General features: G+C 46.2%; 1 protein-coding gene and 1 long non-coding RNA gene across 2 annotated transcripts in view; both read left to right on the forward strand.

Annotated features, from left to right (window-relative positions):
• Positions 1-15673, forward strand: part of LOC133128129 (uncharacterized) — a 54941-nt gene extending 39268 nt beyond the window's left edge. Inside the window, exon 3 of the long non-coding RNA XR_009708723.1 lies at positions 15545-15673. This is a non-coding gene — a long non-coding RNA (uncharacterized LOC133128129). The remainder of the gene's footprint in view (positions 1-15544) is intronic.
• Positions 15674-15751: 78 nt separating this feature from the next.
• Positions 15752-22270, forward strand: part of sipa1l1 (signal-induced proliferation-associated 1 like 1) — a 35407-nt gene continuing 28888 nt past the window's right edge. Inside the window, exons 1-4 of the mRNA XM_061242902.1 lie at positions 15752-17228; positions 19540-19670; positions 20785-20973; positions 21658-21832. Of these exons, the coding sequence (XP_061098886.1) occupies positions 15752-17228; positions 19540-19670; positions 20785-20973; positions 21658-21832 (1972 nt within the window). The remainder of the gene's footprint in view (positions 17229-19539; positions 19671-20784; positions 20974-21657; positions 21833-22270) is intronic.

Here is a 22270-nt window from a genome sequence, read left to right on the forward strand (position 1 = left end):
GGGAGTCAGGTGTGAAGACTGGGCAATCGGTAGCATTAATTACCCAGGAGAAAAGAAAGACAGGTCTGGATTCGGATTTTGGGGACAGAGTTGTCGATCAAAAGGGGTTGCCTGTCTATGTCCTGGGTTTTTGTAAATGCTGTGCAAGAGGCCAAGTAGTGCTGAAAATGCTGCATTTCATTTATTTTTTGTGTTATTGTTGAATATCTTAGTGCACAAGAGGGAGAATGCAAGCTCTCATAAATATTCCTGCTGGTACTGAGATCATAACCCCAACCTGTACGTCTCTCCTCTAGCTTAGAATAAAGGATTCAGAGACTGACGACCGATGCTAATAAGCCCCACTGTTAAGTATTTCCAAAAATGTCTTGTAGTCAATTTCAATAGAATCATCCACTGCCAATCAGTCTGCTGAACACTGCGGTTCCAGTGCAATTCTCATGCCTTTGGGCGTCACAGGATGGAAGCTAGTTTCAAAGCATATGAGTGGTCTTCACCCTTGATTTGACGGTACGGGAATGCATTGTGAGGTGGAAATAGGCATGTCTATAAATGTCCAGACCTGGATCAGATTGCTTTGTGCAATAAGGATTTCTAAAAATGTACCTTGAAGTCACACACAATTTTCCCTTCACATTAAATCAAAAGCTCGCTGATGTGGGAGTCTTCATGAGGGAAAGCTTGCCGCTAAGTGACTTTTAACGTCAGCCTACCAACGCAAACATTTCATAACGCTGACACCTTGCTCCCACTACCGAAGCTATTCAAGTAGCCTGGCTCCTTAGCATGCAGGCGGCAATGTACCGGGTTCCAAAAGTAACAGCTAATTACATCGCTGTCTAAGGGCTATAAATAAGCCATTATGGAGAGAGTGAAACCCTTCATCTCCATTCTTAATGCTTATGTAAGCGTCTTTGCATCAGTAGCCTAATCTACGGTATGCCCTAGCCCACGCTGTGTAAAGAGTGCTCGGTTTGGGCTAAATGTGAATATACCGTCAGTGGAAATCATCCGATCGAATGCACCGCGTGTTTCTAAATCTCCAGCCAGCTAGATTAGCTCAATCTATTTGTGCAATGTGGTTTGTATTTCAACTGTTTTGTTTTTTTTTTCTCTTTTTTTTGCAGAAACTTTAAATTAAGGGCATACCTTACGTGCTATTTCAGAAGGTTAATTAACTAATCACCCTAAGTGCCGTTGACTCTCCTGCATGCCTATGCAGGCCTAAGCGGGGAATAGTCAGGCTAGAGGAGCATTTTAGCAGCCGCGACCGCGCAGTCCTTTTGTTTAACACCAGCCGCTACTTGCCCGGTGTCAGGTTTAGCCTTATTTCAGGTTTAGCCTGTATAAATGACTGATACAGCGATGAAACATTTAATATCCCGCCTGACGGTCGTGCCGTTCTCCTTTCCCGCTCTGCAGAGCCGTACCCGTCTTTTATTGACACCTGAGAGCGCAGGTGGCAGCCAGGAATCCTCTCGAATATTAAATATCACCAGCGAGAACCCCTTTCTTTAGGCGTTTTCATTTGCCACTCCGTGGCATGCGTTTGCAGGGATCGTTAAAGATCATTCCGAGAATGCCTTCATGTCCGTCTTTGATAGTCTCGCGTAGACTTCGCTCGATAGTTCTTGCTGCGGAACCTTCCGTGCTGTGCATGGCATCTGCATATAATCAGCACCGTTCACCCTGACATCACAACAAAAGAAAGGCTCTTCCGGAAGGATCCGGCGCGGAAGCCGGGGTCAGGAGGACTGGAGGAATAGCAGGTGTCGGGTGAGCGGATCTGGATATGCAGGTAAGACTAGGGTCTGTCTCATTAGGCATGCAGTTCAGGAGTCTGTGAAGCGTGGCGTCAGGTTGGATGAAGACGGCACGCTCTCTGCAAGCTGTTAGTGGAGGTGCAGACGATGCTCCGTGTTCTTGTGTTTTACTATGCACAAGTCATGCGTTTTTGTGTTAATGCACTTGCATAATGCATGTCTGTGTATAACAGGCATAATGCGTTTTCTGTGCAGATACTTTGCGCTTCTGTGATGTACTGTGTAGGTGTCCAGAGCCTTTCTTTTAAAGCAGGTATGCACATACTGCCCTTTCTGCTCTATGGTCTCAGCAGGGAAGTAGTAATGGGAGGGGGGGGGTATGTGCGTGCATGTGTGGGTGTGTGGTTTTTTTCTTTTCTTTCCAGTTTAAGTCACGTGTGTTTCTGTGTGTGCTCATGTCAGCATGCGCGCCCATGTGGTGTGTGTGCGCGTGTGGGTGTGCGTTTTCCCTTCCAGTTTGAGTCACGTGTGTCGGTGTACGCGTGTGTGCATGTGGTTTGTGTGTGTGCGCATACGCGCATTTGTGTTTTCATCGGGTGCGCATCGAGAGAATAGGAACAGACCGCAGAAGCCACAGCAAGATTAATGTTCCTTCTTTAATGGCACTAATACAGACTTCCATAAGGATAACGTAAGCTTTTATCCCCAAACCACTGAGAAACCCCAAACTCAAGATCTCTGTATTTAACTGTATAACCTGCTGACGTCTGGCCTGCATTCCCTACAGTGCTGCTGTCTGATCTTTTGAGTCACTGAGTTCCAGGGAACCGACAGATCCCTTAATGTACTTTACCTGCAAACCCTCAGGTGCAAATGTACCTGCTCTTTTTGGAGGTCTTTTTTGTGCTGTCATTGAACTCAGCTTTCGGTGAAGGTACAGAGGGTGTCGGGTTGATTTTGGGCAGTGTCGTGCCAGAATCAACAGCACTAACTTGTGATGTTAGATGTGTTGGGACATGCGATCACTGTGATTGGTTATTAAGCTAAAAGGTAACCCTTACAAGAATGTACTAGAATACCAAAAAAGAAACTGTCTTCCTATATTAATTGGTTGGAGAAAGCAAACAGTGAAAATACTGATGAGATACTTGCAACCTTTTATGATTGACAGTATCGGTAAAGGTATACAAAAACCTCAGAAGTTCTTAAATGACACTTCACTCTTCCCTGGATTAATTCTCACATCATATGAATGCTCCAACTGAAGAAAAAAATATTTTGCATTTACTATAAAACTAGTTACTATGTAACTTAGACGATGAAATATACAAGAGACAGAAAAACAAATGTTCAACTGAGATCCTAAAAACAGAACCTAAATCTAATTCTATCAATCACTTATAGCCAATGCAGCTACACATCCAAAGAATCTCTACCAGGTATTAACCTCAATCACTGGGAACACAAAAAAGTGTCAAAATGTAATTTAAAAAAAAAACAAGATACCATAATGGCTGAGCCATTATTTGTTGCTATTGAGTTCAACAAGGGCTCAGTCCTAGGCCCGCTTCTTTTTTCTCTTTACACTCGCTCCCTTGGCCCTGTGATCACTGCACATGGGCTATCCTATCACTGCTACGCGGACGATACCCAACTCTTCGTCTCGTTCCCGCCGTCTGATACGCAGGTTTCAGCCCGTATCTCTGCTTGCCTGAGGGACATCCAGAGCTGGATGGACAACCACCATCTAAAGCTCAACCCAGGCAAGACTGAAATTATATTCATCCCTGCTAATACCTCTCCCCATCTGGATCTCTCCATTTCCCTCGGGGATACCACACTCACGCCGTCACCCAGTGCAAGGAACCTCGGCGTGGTGATGGACAGCAGACTGTCCCTTTCCGAGAACATTGCGGCGGTGACCCGGTCTTGCAGGTTCTTCCTATACAACATACGGAGAATCCGCCCCTTTCTCACCCCCTACTCGACCCAGCTCCTGGTCCAAGCGATGGTTCTGTCCCGCCTGGACTACTGCAATTCCCTCTTGGCTGGCCTCCCAGCATCCGCCATCAGACCCTTCCAACTTATCCAGAATGCAGCAGCTCATCTGGTCTTCAACCTTCCCAAATACTTGCACGTCACCCCCCTGCTTACTACCCTCCACTGGCTGCCTGTCATGGCTCGCATCAAATTCAAAACATTGGTGCTAGCCTTCCAAGCAGTTAAGGGGTCTTCCCCAGCTTATCTACAAAAAATCATCAGACCCTACACCCCTGCCAGACCTCTTCGTTCAGCCTCCACAGGCTGCTTGGCACCTCCCCCTCTCCGAACCTCCACCTCACGCTCACGACTGCTGTCTGTTCTGGCTCCACGGTGGTGGAACGAACTCCCCGTTGAGGTCAGAACTGTAGAATCTCTCCCCACCTTCAAACGCAAGCTGAAGACACACCTCTTCAAGCAGCACCTCTCCCCATCCCTCCCTACCTCCCTGTGAACCTTAATTGTTGTCTCTGTGACTTGCTTTGTGTATCGGTGTTTTTTAGTTGGCTAGGTAAGCAGTGTTTTGATAGTTAACTTTGGTCACTTTTGCTCTGTTTGTTTGTCTCTTGTTATCTTTGTTGTACAGGTAGCAGTTCAAATTGTACTTCCCTCTAGGGTCTTTCAGCGAACTTATCCCTGGTTATGGATATGCACTTTGTTGTACGTCGCTCTGGATAAGAGTGTCTGCCAAATGCCAATAATGTAAATATTTCATCTCTTCAGTCCTTGAGCTTGCAAATTAATTTAAATCTCCACTTAACTATGAAAATAATTCTGAAACACATTCTACACACTTGTGTTTCTCTGAAGTACCAATATCTACAGTTCAGAAAACATGTCACTAAACAACTGTAAAGCTATGGTCAAACAACCATGTTCCTAAAAGAAAAATGATTATGTTTTCCTCCCATTATTTCATCGGTTGATTAACTTTTGCATTCAGAAATCTTCCTCAGTATTGGAAATTTACCCTAATTTCTCCAGTTTTTAAATCTGGTGATGCATGGTTAGTGCCTAATTACAGACTCATCTGCATTTTGGCAGTTCTATCAAAGGTGCTGTAAAACATTCTTACCATACAACTCTTGAAACAGCTTCTAAACAATTTCCAATTTGGATTTCAACAGAAACGCTCAACTTTATCCACCGCTTTGCTCTTCACTGAACATATCCGTACAGCTCTTATCAATGGTCAAATGACCGGTCAAAGCAATATTCATAGACTTAAGGAAAGCTTTGACATGGTGAACCACTCACTCCTTGTGTCAAAACTACAACATTTTAACTTATCAGTCGGTAAAAATATCCGCAACCCACTCAAACGCATCCCTCTGCACTCCTGGAGTCCCACAAGGTTCTATATTAGGGCTGATTATTTTCTTTTATATATTAATTTATTTTATATATTAGTTTCTGTATGCTGATGATACAGTTTATACACATCTGATGAGCCCCCAACACAAATCATTACAAAACTCAACAGTCACATGAAAACTCAAAACTCTCCATAGTCATCTGACTTTAAATGTGAAGAAAATGGAATGCATGTTTTTCTACTCTCCACGCAAGCAGTTTTCTCCACCTGATCCCATCACTATAGCAAATGATCCCCTTACAGTTACTAATTCGTGCAAATATCTAGGACATCCTCTTAACACTCAACTGTATTTTAAACCGCATATTAAGAAACTAAACAAAGACAAAATAACTCAATCAAAAAAACTTTTTTTTTCATTAGAATAATAATGCCTTATCGTACACATTCAGCCTCATATACCTACTTAAACTCAATTATTCTTTCTCATATCGCTTACTGCCTATCAGTATGGTCTTTAAAGAAAAAGATACCCCCGATGCCATTATTCGCTCCTTTATTAAAGCCCATAAAATGCGCTCATCTGAAACACCATGGACTCATCATTGTATAGTACTGTAGAACTCAGACTCCCTCAGTTTTGAAAACTATTTCGCATTATCAGCCATGAAACTGTATTATCAAATTCAAAATAAACTTTTTCCTAAAACAATCTGCACTCTTCTACCCACTGACTCATCCCATAACCTAGCAAAATAACCCAATCTCAAGTTTAAAAAACAATTATCGCAAATATTCCTTCTTCTTATTATGCATTTTGCAATCTAAATCCTATAAAAAGCAGACCTGGGTATAATACGTAATTGTTTTGGATTCTAATTCTTTTCTTTGCTTGATTGATCTTGCCTGGTGGAAATGAGCCAACCAAGAGTACCAGAAGGCGTGGCTTGCACTTTTTGAGAGTATTTCATAGGTTCCAATACACCAGACAAGCTCAGTAAAGGGTAGTAAAGTATTTGAATCCAAATCTGTAGAACATCCATGCCTGCTGTAATGAAGTGGCTATATGTAAAGTAATGTAGTGATGGATTATTCCCAGGAATAATAAAAGTACTATGAGGGGCACCCCTTAACTTTACTCACTCTTGTGTTTGTCACAGAGATTCCTGAGCTTTCTTCTTAAAAGCTGAGGATAGAGGTGTGATCCATTACCTGGATCACACCTCTATCAACAGTCTACCACCTTCTCTTGTCTACCTGCTGGAGATGGGAGCTCTAAAAACTTAATTTTGCTTCATAAATATTCCCTGGCTCCATACCCGACCTATAAGAAATGGTCATCTGAAATGACAGTGCTGTGAAAAGTATTTGGGTGTTTCATAATAACTTTTTTTTTTTTAACTCAGGTTCGCTTTGTAGCTTTGTCAAATATTACATTTTGTCGAAATATTTGAAACCATTCAATAAGCAATAATAGAGAAAATCAGGAAGGGGGCAAATACTTTTTCATGGCACTGTACTTAACTGTTTAAATGCCAGAAAATCCTAAAATACCAATTAAGCTTACTAACTGAAATGTGCAATTATTCGACGTAAGAATGTGATGTGCATATTAATGAACATGAATAAATGAATATATCTCTTAAACTTGCAGTATTTTCAAACATGTATTTAGCCCAGTTCTGCTCCATATTAGAATTCAGTCATACGATACCGCAGGCTAAATGGCTTGCTGTTATCGTTTCGGTTATTGTGTGATTTGAATCATAGTCCTAGCCACATGTTGGGTCAGTGTGGGTGTCTGTGGGATCCATATCGCACTAGACTCATGTTGTTGCATTCCAGTGTAGACTCTGGATATTCCCTGGGTTCTCTCCTGCTAAGCTGTCCATGCAGATATTGTGATCAACTCCAATGCAAGGATTCCTCTGGGGGGAGAATGGCACAGTGTTGCCCAATCAGCAGGGGGGAAAGAAGGGGGTTAACGCCAAAATGCCCTTTTGCCTCGAAACGAGTCCCAGGTGTTTCCTGTTGCTCAATAGGGTGCTACGGTGCTCTTTTATTCCTAACCAATTTAAAGTTTGCGAACCTGACCGCTGTTGAAGTAAATCGATCCTGCCTTTTTTTCCTTTTTTTATGGCCGTTTCTGCAAATTTGTTTTTCAACCAGCTGCAGCGCAGATGAGATCAGGGAGCAACGCCGTCGCGGTATGTAAAAACAGGAGACGTTCAGGGGAATATTTAGGAGAGAGGGCTCTTCTGGATTGAAGTGAGTCAGAATGCGCCATACTCGCACACTCACAGTACACACTTGCAGACCTCTGACGCAGCCTCTAGCAACACCTCCTACTGAGAGAAGGCATGACTCACTGAGCTGCAGTGAAGCTCCATTTGGTATGTGCGTGCGTTTGTGTATGTGTGTGTTTTTGCGCTTGTGTGCACGCGTGTGTCTGCATGTGCCTGTATCTGTGTCCATGTCCTTGTGTAGGACATGAAGGGCAGTTTTTTCTTCCTCAATGTGTTGTTTATGCTGTCATACTATGCAGTTCATTACAGGGTTAAATATCAGTATCAATATCAGAGGTCCATGCTTTTTCCGTGACCTTAACAGGGAGCTTCAATGTTTACGGAAGGACTCATTTTCTATCTGCCCAGTACATGTAGAATATGTACCCCTGCAGTCAAAGTGGTACAGTCCATATACCCTCCCTGTGAGCTTTTTTGCTTCCACCTCCTCATGCAAATATGGAAATATGTGAGGGTGGTGTATGTGTGAACGCATATGTACGCTGTGTGTGAGCAGTGCAGTGCTACCCAAGTCCAGGCATTCTGTGAGAGTGCTTTCAAATCCTTCACAAGGAACAGGGTCTTGCTTCTTGGCCTACAGGTCTGTATTTGAGGAGGGGAAAATTTTTATGTCTAGCCTCTATCAGCTTGGAAGAGCAGCACCTTTGGTCTCTGTCTAAAAAAGGGTCTTCTCTCGCCATTCGTGCAACAGAAACGCACATTAAAAGGCATTCACGGGCTGATTACATCTTGATTGCGTTTGATTTCAGACATGATTGATGTCAAAGTGCTTCACTGGTGAAAGAAGCGTACACCTCAGGGCTGATGGCGTCTCCCCACCACGCCACCATTCCCCCGGTTATTTTACCGCAAAGGACGATGTGAAGACGGAGTCATATTGCAGTACAAAACCAACCGTCCGACTGATACGTAGGAGTTAAAATCGTTATGAGCCCAAACGTTCGTTTTCCTGAGCTCTTTGAAACGCCGCCACATTCTGTTCCTTTTAACCGGATTAGGCGAGGATGGGGACAGGTTTTGTTTGTGTCCGCACGCTCTCTGCACGGGTCCGATTCTGCTGGAATGCTCATTGCGGGAGGCGTTTGTGTGAGTGCCGACCAGCGTGTTGTAGAGTGTTTCTCACCACGACGATGGAGCACAAAGCCGGATCGAAATCCCTACCTCTCTCCCCAATTCCCTCTCTTGCTCTCTGCCTATTTTCTCCCTCTCTACTTTCCTGGTCTCCCACACTCCTTTCCTGCTCTGTCATTCCGGCCTTCGAGGACAGTTTGTACCGAGCCGGGAGAGTGATGGAGATGGGCTGAGGACAGATTGAGAGGAGAGGGAGGAGGTAGTGGAGGAGTACAGAAGGAGGCATAAGAGGAGGAAAAGTAGTGGGGGAGAGAGGAGGGCGAGCATGATGGGGGGAGAGAGGGGAGGATAAGAAGGGGGCGAGAGTTGGAGAGAGGCCCTCTTAAGTGCTTTTTGACCCCTTTGCCAAGCGGCAGACAGCTCGTCCATCTTCTTAAGCGACTTTCTTGAGTGCTTGTTCAGCTGCGGAGGGCGGGGTGGAGGGAAGTCTCTCAGGCACAGGGCCCTTTAACAGCCTGACTCCCGCACTGACCCACATACACCCACACTGAGCCACAGACACTTAGACACCTACACTAACCCACAGACACCCACACTGAGCCACAGACACTCACACTGACCCACAGACTCCCGCACTGACCCACATACACCCACACTGAGCCACAGACTCCTGCACTGACCCACATACACCCACACTGGGCCACAGACACTCACACTGACCCACAGACACTCACACTGACCCACAGACACCCACACTGACCCACAAACACCCACACTGAGCCACAGACCCTTACAGACACTCACACTGACCCACATACACCCACACTGACCCACAGACACTAACACTGAGCCACAGACACCCACACTGACCCACATACACCCACACTGAGCCACAGACACTTACAGACACTCACACTGACCCACATACACCCACACTAATCCACAGACACTCACACTGATGCACATACACCCACACTGAGTCACAGACACTCACACAGACCCACAGACACTCACACTGACCCACATACACCCACACTGACCCACAGACACTCACACTCACCCACAGAAACTCACACGGATGCACACTGATCATCACAGACACCCACACGGACCCACAGACACCCACACTGACCCACATACACCCACACGGACCCACAGACACTCACACTGACCCACAGACAACCACACTGAGCCACAGACACCTACACTCATCCACAGACACTCACACGGACCCACAGATACTCACACAGACGCACACTGATCATCACAGACTCCCACACTGACCCGCATACACCCATACTGACCCACAGAAACTCACACTGACCCACATACACCCACACTGACCCACAGACACTCACACTGACCCACAGACAACCACACGGACCCACATACACCCACACACACCCACAGAAACTTACAGACACCTACACTGACCCATAGACACCCACACTGACTCACAGACACTTACAGACTCCCACACTGACCCACATACACCCACACTGACCCACAGACATTTACACTGACCCACAGACACTTACACTGACCCACATACACCCACACTGACCCACATACACCCACACTGATCCATAGACACCTACACTAACCCACAGACACTCGTACTGACCCACATACACCCACACTGACCCACAGACACTTACAGACACCCACACTGACCCACAGACACCCACACTGATCTATATACACCCACACTCACCCACAGACATTTACAGACACCCACACTGACCCACGTGCACTCAGACTTACCCACAGACACCCACACTAGCCACAGACACTTACAGACACCTACACTGACCCACCAACACCCATACTGACCCACATTTGCCCACAGACACCCACACTGATCCACAGCCACCCACTCCAAGATCCCTACACCTTCTGTCTGTGTATTATAGTTAGTCTCAGTGAATGCTTGTGCCTATTGAGATCCCAAATCAGTTCTGCTGAAGTCATGTACCTGTAGCACATACTAAGTGTGATTGTGACCAGGAGGTTCACATGATGTTCAGGTGTGATCTCTCCCAGGTGCTTCAATAAGAGGAAGCGCTATACCTGAACCCCTAAGAATAAGATGTGTACTGCCTTGATTTCACTGTCTTTTATGAATGTATTTTTGGATACATAAATGCACCCTGTATTATCATTTCAATTTATAAATATCCAGGTAAGACTTCAGATAGTATCTTTATGAGCAGCCTGTTATTAACATTGTCATTTATGTTTATTCTATCTGCACAGAGTAGAAATTCCAGCCCCAGTGCTACAGGAAGGTGGTGGTCAGAATAGAAGAGGGCCAAATATTGATCCATGTTGGGCTCTAGCTGAGTTCCTGATAAATTGTGATTGTTAATTTGATGTTTTCACAACAATTATAGCTGTATATGATAGAGTATATTTCTGGATATCTATAATTTGTGGGTAGGTGTTTTTAGGGCTAGGCGATCATTTATTCAGCTTGGAGAATATGGTTGCTCATCTAAATCCAATATGTTTTATATATATGTGCTTACAGTAATTCAGCTGAAACTGTAAATTTGATTCTTTATTGAAAACAGAAAAACGAATCAAAGTAAATGGATTGGTGCTTTTTAATGATATTGTATCACACCGCTGTCTGATGGTACTGTATAGTATCTATGCTTGATTGTACTGTGCAACATTACTGCGTGCTGGGTAATAACCTCTTAATTGTAATGGCTCTCATCTCAGCCCACGTAGTATTCTCTAAAGGCCAGAAAACCCTGTGTTATCCACGTACTTTTGCGCAGTATTGAGTCAAGTCAGGTATTTTATCGTTTTTATGGCTTTGATTCATTGCAGGGCCACTTAATGTAGACAGTAAGTCATTCTTTCACAGTTTTTAAAGGTCGACCTGAAGCATCGAACATTTACGACTCACAGCTGAGTTTGATTAAGAGATAACTGAAAGCATGTTGGCCAGGAGAACAAATCTCCACAAATTGTCAAACGCCGATTTGTGGCCGTGAGCCTGTTTGTTCTTAAGGCCTTTCAGCCATCAGGATTGGGTGAGATTTGGAGTGTTTAAACAGATTATGTTGTGAAAACCTCAAAAGATCTGCCACCCAGAATTGAACACCAGGAGAGTAAATAAGCTGGGATAGAGCTAGCCAATACCAACACTCTCTGTACATACCCATGGACATGCCTACAGACATCTCCATGAGCTAACCCTGAGCTGACTTTCAACACACCTGTGAACATGCCTACATATATGTCCATGAGCTAAACCTGAGCTGACTTTCAACACACGCTTGGTCATACCTACAGACATATTCATGAGCTAACCCTGAGCTGACTTTCAACACACCCTTGGTCATACCTACAGACATATTCATGAGCTAATCCTGAGCTGACTTTCAACATACCCATGGCCATACCTACAGACTTGCTCATGAGCTAACCATGAGTTTACTTTTTAATCTTGCACCCGAGCAACCTGGTAGCGGCACTTGGGCTCACCTGACAACTCTATATTGTATATTTTATATCAATTCTATATTTAAAGGTACAATAGGTACGTATTTTTAGGTAGGTAGGTATTTTTGTGTTAAGACATTGTTACAAGACCATTGTAAATCCCCTTCTGTCATTGAAAAAGGCTCACTGACTCACCCTCTGCCTGTGTTTATAGTCCTTAAATTCGGCTTTCAAAATATGCAGTGACAGGTCGGCACTGGACTATAATTCAAGCTCATTGGTTGAAAATTGGTTCTAATTGCCACAGCCAATAGCGTTTCAATGTCAGCGCGTTCACAGAGAAGGGGTGGGATGAACAGTGTTGTGGTTTGAACGTGTTTGTTGCCGCAATTCCTCTCTTGACCGTTAGAAGTCCGAAATTACCTATTGTACCTTTAATATGAATGTATGATGATTTATAATCTGTATTAACTATTATGTAATACATTGTGACATTATCTTTTTGAGGATATAGGCATTGGTATTTGGCAGTCCTGATCCCATTTCCAAATGCTAGCCGTCCAATCAAATCCCTCCCCGGTGACTGGAAGCAGAATTGTGAGTCTTTACTCCACCACTGCTGCATTAATTTCATAACGGTGTTTACGCCTGTGGAACTCTCTGTGGAATGAGCAAAGCTAGCTTCAGCAAAATAAATCAGCCCTGTGTTGTTGCTGAGCAAAACACCGGGACTTTGATGGAAGAAGTGGAAGCCTAAAATCAAATAACAGGAGTTTACCAATGAGAGACTGTATTCTGTGGTTAGTTTGGTTCGATATGGAGCTATTTAATGTGGTTTTCCAGGCTGTTTGTAAATAAACAGGGTTTGGCAAGTGAGTGGGTTAGTTTGCATGAGCACACATTGAGCAACTGAAGCAAACCTATCACAGTCCTTTTGTCTCACAGAAAACCAGTTTAATGCCGTACTGCTGTTAATTTACCCATTGACCAAAGCTGACCTGCCTATTTAACCTGAAGGCAATAATCACAATACACCAACGTAAAAAACTGTCCACGTGGTAAGATGGTCTTAAATTTCAATTCAAACACGACCCCATTAGAAGCTTCTTTTATTTGAAGCACAGTGGTTACAGCATTAAAGAAACGGAAGTGGGTAAAAAAACAGGGTTGAAAAGTATGAAATTAGATTTTTTTATTTGATTCAGCAATCCTTTCATGTCATCTCTGACTGCTCCCATTCGCTTTATCCTTTTGAAGCAGTGTGTTTTATCTGAAACTAAACAAGTGGGCGATTCTTTGCTGAATTAAAAACAGTTCTGTCTCTCCAGGCAAATATGTGAAAAGCTGATATATCAACGATGAGTCCCTGCCGCTTACACCAGCGCTAATGCTCCTCCGACATGCCATTTGCAGGAATTCCATTTGAAAAGTACTGCAATTTTATAGCTTTGCTTTGGTCATGGCTAATTTCATTTGACAATTTACATCTCCCACCAGCTTTGAAATAATAAGGACAAAACGTCCAGACAGTGTTTTCATGGTCCTTTAAACTGCTGAAGTACTAGGCATGGGGAAATTATTATAAATAATAATTCAGAGGCAGAGGCATGGGGAAGGCTGGCCGAATGTTCCGGGATGTACTACGGAATGTTCCAGAAAAGCATCATGTTTTCCTCTTTATGTGAATGTGCGAAGTGCGCGTCTGTCTTGTATTACAGTACCTGTGTTTCCCATTTTAGTGACACGTACTGCAGTTCTGCCATTGCACGGATTAGCAAAATGGGGTAGGAGAGGAGGAGGTTTTTGATAACAAGCACACTCATGGCTGTTCACATAATGCCAGTAGATGGCACTATTTTTAACCTGGTCTTCCTGTACTCTAGCAACAAGATGCCATGGAATAATTACACAGAATGGAGTGCATGTAGTGGGCTTGTGTTTAGGATATAGTACATCTATTGTTACAACTGGTACCTGATATGAGTCAAAACCAACTGGGTTGTGACAGATGAGATTACCCCTTATAAGAAGTTGAAATCTTGTCGAAAATCGACCTTCCAGCATCATAATTAAAATCATACATCCAAGACTGAAAGGAAATGCTGAAAGGAAGAAAAAATGTTCTGGTCTGCCCTTTGGAATCTACAGACCTCAGTCACAATCCTTGACTGTTTGTGGTTCTCACATAAGAACCATGAAATGTGCAAATGTCAAAGAAGTGCTGTAATAATAATTTCTCTATTAGTGTTATTAGAATTGCACATTGATGCACAAAATAGTATTTTTGGCAATGTTCATGAATGGATTAAATATATTTATAAAGCATGGAAATTGCTGACAAAAGGTGCTTTTACTAACTGTTGTTCAGGCTTTATTAAAATATTATAATTGTATTTTTATTTTGGGAGTAAGATTGCACACTTGCATTTTGACCTTAAATCAAGCTTGTGTATTCTAGCAAGAGCAAACTAATTGTTATAGGTCTGAATACATTTCAAGGCCACTTTACAAAATCTAGAGGAGTTTTCCTTTTTACAAATAAGATTGTTCAAGATTAATGTTTAATTAATGATATTTTGTGCTCCACAATTTCTGCTGACACAAGAATATCCCCATTTATACTCAAGTTGTAAATGAATCATGAACATTTCTGAATATTCATATCGTTTTGTGCAGTCTAGTTTTTCAAGAAGTCATAGATGATTTGTGAGCTTCTAGGAAGCCTGAGACAAAAAGGATAATTCTCCAGTTCCCCCCAGACTTGTGCAGAAACATCTGAAAATCTGGGCAGAAATCGCAACTGAGACGACGGCATTAAACGGGACAAATTAGATGAGTCCCCAGCCAGGAAGTGCCAGTCTGTCCACTGGGCGTGATGCCCAGCATTGCCGGTTGGCTGGTGTGGGTCCCTTAAGGACTCTGCACTCCATGTTGGGGTAATTTGCTGCCTTTCTCTGCCTCCTGGTCCTAGTAGTGTGCTGTCCTGGTTTGGCCTGGCTTGGTTTGGCTTGGTTTGGCTTGGTCTGGCTTGGTCTGGCTTGGCTTGGCTTGGCTCTGTGTAGATGGCAAGCTGGTGTGACTATGTGTGAGCAGTGAGCTGGTCTAGCTGTGTGAAAAGCACACTGATCTGGCTGTTTGTGAACAGTGTGCGGGCTGCCGTGGCTATGCGTGGACCAGATGGACTCTCTCAGCTCTTTCTGTGCAGAATGTGAGCTGTCGCCGTAGCGTTTTCCATCCATTCAAAAAAGACTCTCCACAGGGTGCAATGTCTGGAGATGGGTTTCCTAGGTAACAAGGCAACTTAAAGCTTCCTGAAATAATTCTGTTCCTCGTAGAATATTAACATTCAAGGCATTCATTTGCAGATACTCACAAGGAACAGTTAATGGAGATTGTGCTTTACTATCACATATACTTATTTTTCCTTCTTTTTTGCTTGGTGTACTGCAATGCTATTCCACCTTCTCTGTAATGGTTGTTGATATATCATCTGCCATTTATGTAGTAATTCCTGATTGGTCAGTTCTGACCTAGTCTGGGCAGCATTACCTCCTGCAAAGTAATAGACAAAAATGCTTGTCTTCCTGTTTTAGGGATCGAGTGCGGGAACAGGATGAAGAGGGCTTGTCTGTGAGGTCCTGAGCAGTGCTTGGTCCGAGCCTTGAGGGAGGAGGAAATCCGCTCATCCCCGCCCCGGCCCCGCCCCCCACCTCTGTCGCCGCGGAGCCGATCCCCGGCCCATGCTCCCTGGGGGCGTCTCTGAGCCCGAGCGGCAGGACCGAGCGCGGTGACTCGGGACCATGACCAGCCTGAAGCGCTCGCAAACGGAGCGGTCGGTCGGGGGCTCGGTCCCCGCCACTGACGAGTTCTACACCCGCCGCTTGCGCCTGCCCAACGGGGGGGCGCCCCCGCCCCGCAGCGAGAGCGCCCACCTGTCCGGGAGCACGCCCGGCGTGCCCAAAATGGGCGTCCGCGCCCGCGTGGCCGACTGGCCCCCGCGGAAGGACGGGGGCGGGGTGTGGCACATCACCGTGGAGACGGACTCACCCAGCACGGTGGGCGGCAGCGGGGGGACGCAGAGCAACCTCTCGTCAAAGCTGGGTCACCTCATCAGCCCCCAGGACTCGTCCATGCTGAGGAACATCCAGAACACGCTGAAGAACAAGATGCACGCGGCCAGCCGCGGCAAGGACAACCGCTTCCTCTCGCCCGATGGGTACATGGGGTCGCCGCGCAAGGGCATGAGACGCATCCGTCAACGCAGCAACAGCGACATCACCATCAGCGAGCTGGACGGTGACGGGGGCGAGCACTGGTCCTTCTCCGGCTGGTCGCCTGTGCACCGCGAGTACGGCAGCACCTCGTCCATCGACAAGCACGGCGTCTCTGGGGAGAGCTTCTTCGACATGATCAAGGGCTACCGCGGGGGCTCCCCGGACCAGCGCAGCCAGGCCCCGGAGAAGCTGGGCGAGCTCCTGACCGTCGCCCACAAGCAGTCGGCCCTGGACCTGCCCGACAGCGGGCCCGCCGGGTCCCAGCGAGGGAGCCCCTCCAGCCGGCTGAAGGAGCGCGAGAAGCCGCCCAAGAGGCGCTCCAAGTCGGAGACGGGCGGGGAGTTCATCTTCCGCAAGCTGCGAAGCGTCCGGGCGGAGGGTGCCGACTCCAGGGCCGGGTCGGACGCCGAGGACAACCGCTCTGAGGACGGCGGGGGGCCCCCTCCCAAGCCGTGGACCTGCCAGAAGGGCTTCGCCCACTTCGACGTCCAGAGCGTCCTGTTCGACCTGAACCAGGCGGCGCACAGCCGACAGACCGCTGTCAAGCGGAAGAACATCACCACGGGGGCGTCCGCCGCCTCGGCTGCCTCCGCCTCGCCCTCCCTCTCCTCCCAGGGCGGGAGCGGAGGCGGCTGCAGTTCCCCCTGCGGCAGCCAGGAGGAGCTGAGCGCCAAGGACGGCCCGGGCCTGGACCCCGGAGACGACAAGTCCAACGAACTGGTGCTCAGCTGCCCCTGCTTCCGCAACGAGGTCGGAGGCGAGGGAGAGCGGACCCTCAGGCCCTCCACGCTGGGCAGTATCGGCAGCGGAGGCTCGGCAGGGGCTGAGGGTGAGGAGGGGCCCCTGGAGGCCCCCGCCAGCCACCACTTCACCAACGCGGGCGTGGCCATGCTGGAGGCCCCCCGCGATGGCCAAGGCCTGCACAGCGACCGCGGAAAACAGTACATCGTGGAGCACGTGGACCTGGGCTCCTGCTACTACAGGAAGTACTTCTACCTGAGAGGTGAGAACTTCCTGTTTTTTCAGTCATTTTGCTCATATTTGGGTTTTTCTTCACTCACGCCATACTCATCAACTGTAGCTCTGCAAATTTCGGGGGTAGCAGTATGAACAATGACAGACCTTGATTGGTTTCCCCCTGCAACGTAGAAATGATAATACTAATATTTATTCTGCTAATGTTTCTATGAATGAACCTTTTCCATTATGCTAATTTTACACAGTTCCATTAAATATATAGAGCTGTGATTTAATTTTAGTGGCTGTGGTCAGTGGATCAATCAGACAGGCAGTATTTATTTGCACGTGGACCTGGACTTCCTGGAGGGAGGGCCTTGCTCACATACTTTTCCTTTCTCTAGTCATTCACTCCCAGGACACCTGCTGCCAAATATTTACTTTTGCTATGATCTCCACAATTCATTCCTTAATCAAGGGATATTGGTGGGCACAAGATTTAAACACTCAGTATTTAGTCAGTGATGAATTTGCTCAGGGTCCTGCAGGAAGCATCATCAGCCAGAACCAGATTTATTTTCTCTCATTTTCTTATTCTGTCTTTTTGTTTTAGTTGGTTGAATGTGAAGAGATTATTTTTTTAGCCAGATATTCACTTTCATAACTAGGCTTTTTGAAATAATAAATATGTATTCACTGTTGAATAAAGAGTGAGACTAAGCACCGTGGGCTGCTGGCTGAAGCAGTGTCCTTCATGGGAAGATATAAAATCCTGTGAATAGTACAGAGGAGGAACGTTTAGCTCTGGATCAAAATAATCCTCATGGAGTAAGCCAGGTTCTGCCTCATAAACACTGAACACATTCCTCACATTTCACTGTCACTTGGCTCTCTCCTCTCTCTCACTCTCTCTCTTACTCTCCTCTCTCTGTCACACAAATATAAGAAAAATCTATGACCATTTCTATCACACACTCAATCTTTTACAAACGCAAACACACATTTATCGGCAAATCTATAAATCGATTTCTGTTTCTGTCAAACATTCTCTCCATTTCCCGCACACACACACCTCAAATCTGCATTCCCCACCTGGATGCACTGATGTGATGTCAGTGTCACCGTGAAATCGGCGAGCGCACACTCGCTTGGTTCTGTCAGGCGTGATAAAAATTTTTTTGGATTTAAATGGGAGGATGAAAGCTGTCTGCCACCATCGTTTGTTTCTGAAATGTGTGTCATAATCCAGACTGCCGTAGATGATGAGGCAGAATTTTGACAGGAGCAGCAGCTTTGCAGCATTAAAATGTGATTAGTCAACACACGCTCGTCCACTGGTGTACTGGCTGGCTGGTTCTCTGTGTGGCTTGCTGTATTGCGGGTGTTGGGTGTGGGGAATTGCGATTCTTGTCATTTTAAACTGTAATGGATGACTTCACAGAGTCATTAACACAATTTGTGGAAAACAAATTTGTGTATTTCTATGATGAAAGTAAACATCTCTTGCTGGAAAAATGTCTACGGCCAATGCCGATGCGCAACGATAATTGCGGAATGAAAATGGAGGGAAAATGGGCACTCGACCTCCAGCTGGGCAGCTCATGCTGCACTGTCGCCTGTGCCCCTGAGCCCTGCCTGGATGTGAAGGCCCGCTCTGCTGGAAAAAATGGCTCAAGCTTAGTTTTGCAACAGCTGGTAGCTGGTTGACCAGTTAAGATCAGCTCCCAGCTAGACATGATTTAGCTGGTTGCCCAGTTGAGACCAGGTCCCATCTTGACAACAGCTGGTAGCTGGTTGACCAGTTCAGATCAGCTCCCTGCTAGACATGATTTAGCTGGTTGCCCAGTTGAGACCAGGTCCCAGCTTGACATGGTTTGACCAGCTCAAGCTATGTTTTGAAGCAGCTGGTAGCTGGGAGACCAGCTCATACCCAGTTAGACCAGCTTTATGACCGGCTTGGTTATAATGGATGACCTGCTGATACCCAGCTAGACCAGCTTATGACCAGCTTGACCAGCTCAATTTTCAAGCTGGCCAAGCTGGCATAGTTGGATTTCACAGCAAGGCAAGCTGGCCAGTTAGCCTTAAATTTGCTTAATCTTGACTGCTATAGCAGAGGCAGCAATGGTGTAGTCTCTCTCATGGTGGAGTCTGCACGTCTACTTTATGGGTGGATCTGAGGGGATCTTACCCTCTACCATTGTCTCTGCAGGCCTAACTCCCTTGCCTTGTTAATTCACAGGTTCAATATCCTCAAGTGCTTGAATGTCTATGTCTCTCTGATTGCCTCTGTCTTCACCGCCCCCCTCTCTCTCTTTTTCTCTCTCGGTTTCTCTCTCTCCCTTCCTCTCTCTCAGAGCACTGGAACTACCTGGGCGTTGACGAGACCCTCGGTCCGGTAGCTGTGAGCCTCCGGCGCGAGAAGCTGGAGGACCACAAAGAGCACGGCCCACAGTACAACTACCGGGTCATCTTCCGCACCAGCGAGGTGAGCAGCCTCAACCCAAACCAAACATACCGCCCCCTTTTCCCCTCACTTTCTTCCAGTTCCCAAAAAGCTGCCGTTGTCAAGCACGTCTTTAAGAGACAGCCGAGGGTAATATCCATCTCTGACACCCACCGCGCGGTTACGCAACGCTTGCGTTCCCTGACAGAGCTCGTCCCGCGCTAAATATTGCACCTCCCGTGGGGCTCATTGCCATTCCGGTTTAGCTGCCGGCTGCCGGCTCTCGACCGAGACCCAGCGCTCCTGTGAATACAGAATCCGAACCGTATTATGCTCCTATAAAAGAGAGCTCCTTCTGATTCAGAGAGCCAAGGAGTGGGCAGGTGTGGGTAGGTGTGGGCAGTTTAACACTACTGTGTGAGAGTGAGAGAGAATGATGGAGAGAGGGAAAGAAAGAGAGAGATTGCACATTGATTTCATATTCCAATTGTTATATAAAATACTTGCTTGTTGACTTCTGCAACATATTATTGTTGTTGTTGTTGTTGTTGTCGTTGTTGTTGTTGTTGTTATTATTATTATTATTATCAGCATCAACAAGAAGTAGTAGTAGAGGATGAATAACATTATGTTGTAAAACATGCCTTTTCAACACTGTTCCTGGAGATTTACCGTCCTATGGGTTTTCACTCTAATGCATAACTCATTCAAAAGTTAGAGATCTCCTTGAGCTGATAAATATTAGAATTGGGTGTGCCAAATTGAGTTGAAATGAAAAGCTACAGGATGGTACAGTAGATCTCCAGGAAAAGGGTTGGGTACCCCTGATGTACTGTAAAATATGAAACCTCTTTGTTGTCCTTTAATATATTGTACCAGATGTAACAGATTTCATCTGCAATCCCTTAGTAGGTTAAAATCTACACGACTGTTCGAAGCAGTTCCAGATTCAAGCGGAAACAGCGGTTTTATTATGTGGAATATGTATTTGGAGATTGTGACTGCCCAGATTTAATAATTATTTGTCTACAAATATGACCTCTGTTGTTGGAAGCAGTGGTTCTGCTGTCTCCCAGAACAGAGACTTAGACCTGGCATACCTTGTGAGGTCAGACTGCAGTCAGGTGACCCATTCCCCCCCGTTTTCCATCCACAGCTGACCACACTCCGTGGGTCCATCTTGGAGGACGCCGTGCCGGCCACCTCCAAACACGGCACTCCCCGTGGCCTGCCTCTGAAAGAGGTGCTGGAGTACCTGGTGCCCGAGCTCAATGCCCACTGCCTGCGGCTCGCCCTCAACACGCCCAAGGTCACCGAGCAGCTGATGAAGCTGGACGAACAGGGGGTGTGTTCCCCTGCTGCCGCCTCACAGGCACTTGCCGTGACCTCATCACCTCTAAACACCTGCTCAATCATTATCACAACCGCCCACACTTCATGACACCAGCTCATACCTTATCACACCTCATAACAAAGCTCACACTTCATCACATCTCATCACAACCGCTCACACCTCATCAGACCTCAAGCACATTAATACACATCAACACACATCAAAATACATCAACACAGATCAACACACATCAACACAGATGAACACACATCAACACACATCAAAATACATCAACACAGATCAACACACATCAACACATATCAACACATATCAACACACCTCAACACAACACAACACAACATAACACACCGCAACACACCGCAACACACCGCAACACACCACAACACACCACAACACACCACAACACACAACACACCATACAGCAGGGTATTCTAGCTGTTAACTGTGGTATGCTAGTTTGGAAGTTGATTGTACCCTTCAAGGGTTCTGATTATCTGTATGTTTACAGTAGGACTAGGTCGCTCTGGATAAGAGCGTCTGCTAAATGCCATGTAATGTTATGTAATGTAATCATCATACACCATCATGCATCATCGCACCTCATCACACCCTTTCATACGTCATCACTCCTCATCATACATCATCACACCTGTTGTTCCTGTGTTCCTCCTGCAGCTCAGCTTCCAGCTGAAGGTGGGGGTGATGTACTGCCAGGCGGGCCAGAGCAGCGAGGAGGAGATGTACAACAACGAGTCGGCCGGCCCAGCCTTGGAGGAGTTCCTGCAGCTCCTGGGGGACCGTGTGCGCCTCAAGGGCTTCTCCAAGTACCGCGCCCAGCTGGACACCAAGAGTATGTCCCGCTTTCAGGGAGGGGGGGTTGTACTTGCAGCAGGGTGCCCTTGGAGGCAGCCTGTAGCCTAGTGGCCAAGGTGCTTGACTGGGACCCAAAGATTGATGGTTCAAGCCTCAGTGTAGCACAGTAAGATCTGTGCAGCTGTTGGGCCTTTGAGCAAGAACCTTAACCTCACATTGCTCCTAGCCCCTGCTTAGTTAATCAACTGTCAGTTGCCTTGGATGAAAAGTGTCAGCTACATAACTGTAATCCTGTAATGGAAGGGTGGGTCTTTACTGGTGGGTGGGTGTAGGTTTGGTTAGCACTTTGATGGCAGGTGGGAAAATTCTGTTGCTTTTGGAGGAGATGGTTGGCCAGTAGAGGGCATTTTTCCCACTGGACCAAATAGCAATCCAATATCCCAACACAGGGCGGGTGCCTGAGATGATAACTGAG

Source organism: Conger conger, chromosome 5 (genome assembly GCF_963514075.1).
Source record: "Conger conger chromosome 5, fConCon1.1, whole genome shotgun sequence".
Taxonomy (NCBI): Eukaryota; Metazoa; Chordata; class Actinopteri; order Anguilliformes; family Congridae; genus Conger; species Conger conger.